The 8742-nt window shown below is 43.9% G+C and overlaps 1 protein-coding gene across 1 annotated transcript in view; it reads left to right on the top strand.

Moving 5' to 3' along the window:
* The first annotated feature begins 1348 nt into the window (after positions 1-1348).
* The window catches only part of NECAB1 (N-terminal EF-hand calcium binding protein 1), a 59372-nt gene continuing 51978 nt past the window's right edge, over positions 1349-8742 (top strand). Inside the window, exons 1-2 of the mRNA XM_056854393.1 lie at positions 1349-1453; positions 4042-4066. Of these exons, the coding sequence (XP_056710371.1) occupies positions 1349-1453; positions 4042-4066 (130 nt within the window). The remainder of the gene's footprint in view (positions 1454-4041; positions 4067-8742) is intronic.

Here is an 8742-nt window from a genome sequence, read left to right as displayed (position 1 = left end):
TGGTCACACAGCCCGGATAACCTACAAGAACCAAAGAATCCCTACTGTTTGCAAGAGTTCTAAAGTTTGCTAATGTGGTTGCTTATGTTCTTCTCTGTGTGTGGATAAAGTGCTGTCAAATCATAGCTGACTTCTGGTGAACCCATCAAGGAGCTTTCAAGGCAAATAAGAAAAAGAGGTGGCTTGCCATTGCCTTCCTCTGCAGAGTCTTCCTAGGTGGTCTCCCTTCCAAGTACCAATCCTGGTTAGCTTTTAAGATCTGACAAGATCAGGCTATACCATGTCACCTTCCCTCACATATTCCTCTGTAAACCACCACAATAATCATGATAGAAGTATGACTTTGGGGGCATCAGAAAAAGCTACATTGGCCAAAAATCCCCTCTTACAAGAGAATGGTAGGTCCCAGACAAGCTGAGGGAGGCATTCTGGTGCCACCACTAAAGAAGCCCTGTCTCTAGTTGCCACACATCTCACATGCTGCATCACTCAGGGTTTGGGATTTCTCCCAGCTTTTTCTTTAATTGACAGATGAACCCATTTTGAGCATCTCTCTTCCTCCCCCCCCCCTTTAGTTACTTTACAAAGCCATGTGTTTCTGCATAGTTGGGTAATCTGACGAGTAAAGATTCCTATCCTGGCTTGTGGGAGGCCTGTTTTTGTTGCTTTCATCATCCACTTTACTCTTAGTGATAATTTAGTCATTGTTGAGGGCTGCCATTACCACCTTGGGCAAACCAAAAGATACAGCTGGGAATAGTGAAGAAATGGGCATTAAGCCAGTAGGTGGAAGCGAGGGGTGGAACCTGCGAGTCTCTCTCTTTTTTTTTTTTTAATGTTCAAACTTGCCTATGAACCACATCCACCGATCCAATATCATGCCTTCTCTAAGAACAGGTATGTTTAAGAGGGGGATATTGTCCTTAGTCCAGGATAAAGGAAAAATACTCTGCAGTGCTCACACTCTTCAGTTATTGCTTCACCTGTCCCCAGGTTTGTGAGTTGAGATCGGTTCGATTATCAGACAAGCTAGCAACTATTGAGCCTTGGAAAGAAGCCGGGGTTGGTTTTTCTTCTTTCCACCCCTGAATGCAGCAGAGAGGGAGGAGAAACCCTAGGCAGACTGATGAGCTGTCTCTAGTCTCCTTGGCTAGCCAGAGGTGGAGAAGGCAAGCGGGTCTTTTGTAAAGTAAGTGGCTTTGCCCGAAACTGACACGACTCAGACGCATCTGTCAGAGGCGAGGAGGGGGAGATCTTACACCGAGGGAAGAGCAGCCAGCCTCCGCCGCTCCATCCTCCGTCCCATTCCTGCGCACCGGCAGCAGCAGCAGCCAGCCAGCCAGCCAGCATGGACGGCGACAGCGCAGAAGCGTCTCCTTCTTCCCCCAATAATCCCCCCGAAGAATTCCGCTCTGCCTTGACGATGACCAAGGGGCTGTCCATCTTCCTTGATGTAAGCATGAAAGGGTTAAACAAGCCTGTCCTCCCCCCCCCCCCTTACAGCTCCTTTCTACTGGGAAAGTTTGAGAGTCTTTGTCTTGGGGAGTGGGGTGGGGGTGAGAGGGGATGGTCTTTAACAGCTGCATGGCAGAAATTCAACAGGTGAAGCTGCACCTTCTTGGCCAGAAAAAAAAAATATCGCACCTGTTGAATTTTCTTTAAAGCACAGGAAACCTTTCAGGCAAAGGGGAAGGGGAGATACTGCTGTAAATTTATTCTTTGACATTCTGATTCTAAGCACTTTAAGGCAGGTGATCCCAAAGAGGAAATTAATCTGGCTGGACCCTCAGTCCCACTCAAGTCAGAGTTATTCCTCTAAGGGAAAGTTTTGGGGATTTCTCTTTGGGGATGGAGAGTGGAAAAAAAGGACATGTTGGTGCTCATTTGCTAGTTGAGGCAGCTACAGAGTCTAGAAAGGCCATAGTAAAATTGTGCATGTAGAAATAGATCTCTGGAGCAGTGTAGGAGAGCAGTGGAGCAAAAAAATTGCTCATTGTATCATCTTCAGACTTGAGCCGATGGAAGTATTTCTAATGTGCAAAGCATCGGGGACGTACTGGGGGGGGGGGAGATGAAGCTCCTTTTTTTTAAAAAAAGAGAGAGGCTTTGATATATTGTTGACACTTTGAGTATTACACTAGACAATGTTTCTTCCCCACAAAATAAATCCCTCCCCAAGCAAATGTCAAAAGAGAGGCAAGTTCATTTGTTCTCCTTCCCCATTTTCATTTGAAAGACAAACACAAAAGAAATACTCTCTCTTATGAAGCTCTAACGCATCATGAAAAACAGTCATAGGCAGAAATTCTAACCTTAAACTGTTCTTTTGTTCATTCATCTGCAACATTCAAACTTATGTCTAATATTAATGGCTTGCAATGGAAATCAGATCATCTGCTGCTTTGATAAAATAATCCAGCCGACATGGCTAAAGCAGATGACACCCAAATATTTTGGCTCAATTGCCTCTTTGTGGATCAATTTGACCATCTCTTAATGATATCAGTTCTTTTAGCCACTGCAAGTCATACTTTCAGCTCTCCTACATAATAGCTACTATAAATATTGTAAGTTTTTGAACAATGTGATCAAACGGATTCATTAAATTGAAAGTAGAAAATGCATTTTAATTGATTCTGCCTCATGTCAAGTGCTGATGGAAATATTGTAAATGATACCTACATTTTAAAAATTCTTATGAGAGAACTATGAAATATTTGTAAATGTTTAAATCATCAAAGCTTTCAAGCCCGTCATTCACATTTCAGGTTTTTTTTTAATGTTGTTGTTTTTTTGCTTTATCATGTCATGATGTCTTATTGGCATCTCTCGATTGCTTTTATGTTTGGTAGTCACCTAATATGTAATCTCAAACTGTCTAGTAGTAAATACACACCGCTTATCAAATGTAGACAAATATTTTATATCACAATCAAGTATATTTATGTCAAATTCATATGCCAAATATTGTGTTGAACATTCAACAAAAGTTGCAATGGAGGTTCCAAGGAGCATGTTTGTGTGTTAATTCGTGTCAGTTCTACAAAAAAAAATTGAGTCCATGGTTTTGCCGAACCCAAAGTACTTCTGTGTGGACTGATATAGCACAGCAGCTAACAGTATAATCATATGCAGAACTACTCCCGTCTAGGCCCACTGATTTCTGTGGAATTAGACAGGAGTAACTCTACATAGGGTTTGCTCAGGTTACAGAATCTAGGAGATCGCAGGTTCAAATCTTGCCTCTGGTGTAAACTCACTTGTGGCCTTAGGCAAGTTACCCTCTTTACTAGCCCTCCATCTGCAATACTGGGATAATAACACTTGCCTGCCCAACAAGGCTGTCATAGATTATGGCAACATAACAGGTTGGATCCAGACTCAATCTTTCATAAGTGAAATAGAACTTTCCTGCCTCCCCTGCCCCATGGCTTCCTACTGATCTCCATGAAATGCTGCTCCTGGGAGATAGACAACCCCTAGGAACAATAGAGGGGAGTCTGGGGTGGGAAGGAGAAGCTGGCAGGAATTGCCCCTCCCCTTCTGTTAGCAGAAAATTTAGTCTGGATCCAACCCAATCTGCATGAAGCACTTTAAACACAAAAAATGCTAAAAATGTTAAGTATTATTATAATTGCATCAGAGAGAATGCAGTAAGTGATCCAGTACCATCATCTGAACACAGCCACAGCTTGCTAGTAGTTATTTGCACAAGTGAGGCAGCTTGACCAGTACATGCCACAATAGTGGAGAACATATACTGGGGAAATGTGGGCATGGAAGGGGTTGAACTACACCCTTCATACATTCATGGATTGGCTTGCAACTCTGGGCTCAGTCCCTCTCCACATTGCATGGAGGTACCTTTTAGACCATACGCAGTACCCTAATCAAGAAAAAAAATGCAGCCTTGGTGCCCTCCAAAATATTGCTGGTGTTAAGATAATAATCAGAAATTATATTGAATTTGCTGCAGAGCAAAAAGCAATATATGAAATGTGGATGCTTTTTAAGAGTAATTTATTTTATTTTACTTTTTAGATTTTGAGAAGGGCAGACAAAAATGGTAAGTTGAACTATTAGTTTTGTTAATTATTATTTTTTAGAGCATTGTTGAAATCTAGGGGATCTTGTAGGACAACTAGTTCTGATTCTTGACACATACCCCCAAAGCAGTTTCTCTTCTTATTAGTTCCATGTCAAACAAATTGCCTTGAAATCACTTCTCTGCAGGGCTGGTAACCTTAGATTCTGTAGATTTATCTGCTGGGCTCTGGTGACTGGATAGGAATTCCTTGGGCAGGGCTTATAGTCCAGCATTCTTTCCAAAATGATTCCATTCTATTGTCTCTGTGCACACATGGAGCTCCTACATGCCAGGATGTCAGAAAAGGGTTGGGATGAAAGAGTTGGGTGCAGTTGCTTCAGCAGAAGGGTCAGCTCTGTTGTGCAAAGGCAGCTGAGTTGTCCTCTTCATTAACATAAATAGGGAAGGTGTTTGAACACTCAAGCTCCATGTACTTGGGGCTTCTTTGAGGGTAATTGTGCAGCAGAAAATTTGCTGGATTGGGATACATGGTTATATAACTGCAATGTAGGAGCCCCATGCCGCAGAGTGGTAAGCTGCAGTACTGCAGTCCAAAGCTCTGCCCACGACCTGAGTTCAATCCCGACAGAAGTTGGTTTCAGGTAGCCGGCTCAAGGTTGACTCAGCCTTCCATCCTTCCAAGGTCGCTTGCACAAGGGACCTTTACCTTTACCTTTTTGACTGCAATGCAGGATGCCACGTCTAAAGCGAAAGTATCTCCAATAGATACCAATCCAACATCCGTAGGCAAATCTATCTTATTTTTCTCATCCTGTATGTTCACTTTGTGTGTGTGTGTATGTATGTGCTTTAGAAACCTGAAACCCCCATTTTGACCAGAGAGTGGGAGAGAAGAAACCAGTGTGTAAATTGGAAGAACCAATCCTACTAGCATTAACTAATTCTAAAAATTATTTTGCTAGGTCCAGGTCTCTGGACGATAGGATCATGGGTGGGTGTCAGCAGCCCTGTAGCGGGCAGTGTAATTCAACCGCCACTATTCCTAAGAGTTCTCTTGCATTTTAACCTACATCCTACCTCTATATATGTAAGCTTCTGCTTATAGTGTCTCGCATGAAGACAGTATGCGCAAACAGGTTTCACGGATACTTGCAGATAAGGAGTTCACTCAGATCTCTGCGCCAAGCTGTGCATTACTGGAAAAGGCTGCAAAACACCACCAATTTCAAGACAGCCTCCAATTTCAGCTCACCTCCAATTTCAAGACAGCCATTCTGAGCAAAGGAGGGGCTGTAATTCCGTGACAGAACATCTAGTTTGTACACTGAAGGTCCCAGGTTCAGTCCCTGACATCTCCCATTAAAAGGATCAGGAGGTAGGTACTGTGAAAGATTCTGGGGAATTCCTGAGATCCTAGACAGGTTATGTGAGCAGCGGGAAGAATTTTTTTCTGGTTCCAGTTTGCAATGGCCATGTTGAACCTTGCATGTGAAATGAAGGATTTCCACTGAATCTTTCAAGAGCAAACATTAATTGCCCATTAATTGCCCCAGATGGCCATCTTGTATCCTTTGTTTCATCATTACAGTTTTGATGTTTCACCCTTCCAGACCTCAGCAGACCATAACTAAAACTCCAGTTTTAAAATAATGAAATAGAATGGAGTTATTTTTCAGTTATGTTAGAAAACTGTTGCTAGTAGTTGGCAGAGATTCTGCAAGAACCCTTGTTACAGATCTGTTCTATCTTCATCCAAAGGATGGTCTGGACTTCGCTGTGTATGCAAATGTATAAGATGGGAAGTGGATTCAAGGATAATATCACTGTGCATCACTTAAATCTATATCCTTTGCACCAGTCTTGATACGTACTATGACCACACACAAGGTTTACATCCAGAATGTTGCTGCATCGGTTCCTCTGTGTCTCAGGTACCAGGGCTGAGGAAGCTCAGTGTCACAGGATGCAAAATGTCCCAGATTCAGTCCCTGGCATCTCCAGTTTGATCAGCTCATGCAGCCCATATTGGAGAAGATCCTTCTGTGCCTGAGTCTTTGTAGAACTGCTGACAGCCAGAGGAGACAATATTGAGGTAGATCGACCCGTGATGTGGCTCACAATGAGGCAGCTCCATGGTCTAAGTTATGGCCGAAATAGACATGATCCTGGAAGACCCATAATTGGATCTAACTACCATATTTTTTTCCTGTGCTGCTACAGAAGGAGAAGAAGAGTTGGTTTTTATACCCCACATTTCTCTACCTTAAGGAGTCTCAAAGCAGCTTGCAATCTCCTTCCCCACAACAGACACATTGTGAGGTAGGTAAGGCTGAGAGAGTTCTGAGAGAACTGTGACTGGCCCAAGGTTACCCAGCAGGCTTCATGTGGCAGAGGGGGAAATCAAACCCAGTTCTCCAGATAAGAGTCTGCCACTCTTAACTGCTACACCACGCTGGTTTATACCCCTTAAAGGAAAAAGATGGGCCTTTTCCCTTCTACTGATTTCTTTAAAATATTTTAATCCCACCTTTCCCCCAGAAAACAAAGACTCTAGGTGGCTCACAATATATGCAAAGCATACAAACATGAGATGGAGGTAAGCAGGGATGGATCTGATTAGTGACACTGTGTGGAGGTGGAAAAGTTCAACCTCCACACACACCCTCCACTTTGTCCAAGCCTGTACTTTGCCTTTGAAAAAGGCTAATAGAGATCTTGACCCTTAGACAGTTTCAACTCCTTCCTGTGCAGCGCCCAGATCTAACTACGTGCTTTGTATTCCAAAGGGTCTCAACAGAGAAGAATGAATTGAATGCAAAGAGCCTTTTGGCATTATGAAGAAATACCTGTGTGAAGATTCATTTTGCTTCTAAAATAAGCATAGGATTTTTGCAGGCAAGACATTCAAAATGCAATACTAAAACAATTAGGGAATGCTAGGGCTGGGATTGCTGAGAATTCATTACTTGGGTGACCCTAATATATATTACGCAGAGTGGGACAACAGTGCCAAAGGAAAACAAATGGTGTCTAAAGCCAAAGGGGTCGATGTATCCTCTGAGCATATCTGCTGTAGAGATTCCTTTTCTTTAATGAATCTTCTGATTTAGTGGACCTGATGAGGAAAACTCATTGCCTACCTTGTCTGAAGTGAACCTCAATCTCGGGAAGGGGGTCAAGCATCATCCCTTTCAGTGAGATGATGGGAAAGGTTTCCATGGCAGAAACCACCACACTGATTGATTCATAGCTAAAAATGCTCACATTCTCACTGTTTTGTTGTAAAGCTATTTGCTTATTGCCTTAAGCTGTTCCCCCTTTATGATAATTAAATAATTGCTCCCAAGGTGTATTTGTTCCGCTCCCTGAAAATTGCTGAGCTGCTTTTAGATGTGATTTCCTTTAATATGTAAAAATGGGCAATTTCACTTCAGTTACTTCTCTTGTGCTTTTAGTTCAGGAGCAGCTACTGCTAGTGTGTTATTTGGAAGTGGCTATTAAATGGGTAGAAAATTTGATCAAGAAAATTACATATTGTGTGGGGGAGACTTCTAAAAATTGTACAAAGAATCTGTTTTTGTCATCATTAGCATACCTGTTCTAAAGCTGAAGTTCTGTAGCCTTAAGTAATGTTTGATTCTGTGTAAGTGGTTGATTGATCTTCGAAAGATCAATACTTGTATAGTTGGAATCAAACTGATGAAACATTGGTTGGCAAGGTGCGGGCTGAAGTTTCAATAGGCTTTAATTATGCCTTAGCTAAGTTTCACAATTATTCTTCAGTTTAGGCAGGTGTTGGGCGGGGGGTAGAGAGAGAATGTGCACTTAGAGGGGCATAAAGAAACCTGTGTGAATTCTGTATCATTGTTGTTCTGAAGCAAGAGCGGAGGAAAATAATTTGTGTGTACATGCGTGCTAAATTTGTTGCCACCTTTCAATATTTTAATTCCCAACAGAGTAAATTAAATAAGAAAATAGCATCCACTTTGGTTCTGTGGCCTTTCATGATATAATAGCATCAGATAACAAATATCTAAGGCAGGGATGGGGAACCTCAGGCCCGGGGGCCGCATGCGGCCCCCGAGGACATTTTTTGTGGCCCTCGGGAGCTCCAGGGCCCTGCCACAGAGGTGGGGCCCAGGGCGGTCCTCCCCGAGGGTGTTCCTGGGGCTGCAGCTTACAGGGGCGCTGCAGTGCCCTTTGGACCTCCTCTCGCTGACTGTCGGCTGTTGGTCAGCGAGAGGGGAGGGGGAGGGATGCTTCCCATAAGGCTGCCCCCTACAGCCGCGGAGTGCAGGAATGCCACGGCACATTGTAAGCCCCTCTCGCTGCCTGTCGGCTGTTGAGCAGTGGGTAGGGGAGAGGCCGGCGGCTCCCGGCAGCAGAGCATGCATGCGGGAGCTGATCGGGCTTCAGGGGGGCCTTTTATGGACTCTGGGGGGGGCATGGAGACTGGGGCCTAATCACTCGGGGCTCTGTGGGCCACAGGGTGTGTGTGTGTGTGTGGGCGGGGGAGGTGGGGAGGCTGGGGCCCGGTTGCGTGGGCTGGCGTGCGCAGGAGTGTGTGCGTGGAGGGGGGCGGCTTTTCTCTCTTTTCTTCCTCTTTTTCTGTCACTCTTTCTCCTTTCTCTCCCTCTCTCCCTCTTTTTCTGTCTCTTTGTTTGTCTCCCTCCGTCCTTTTCTTTCTTTCTTTT

The sequence above is a fragment of the Euleptes europaea genome, chromosome 8 (assembly GCF_029931775.1).
Source record: "Euleptes europaea isolate rEulEur1 chromosome 8, rEulEur1.hap1, whole genome shotgun sequence".
Lineage (NCBI taxonomy): Eukaryota > Metazoa > Chordata > Lepidosauria > Squamata > Sphaerodactylidae > Euleptes > Euleptes europaea.
The sequence above is the reverse complement of the archived record's forward strand: the minus strand, read 5'-3'. Positions and strand labels throughout refer to the sequence as shown.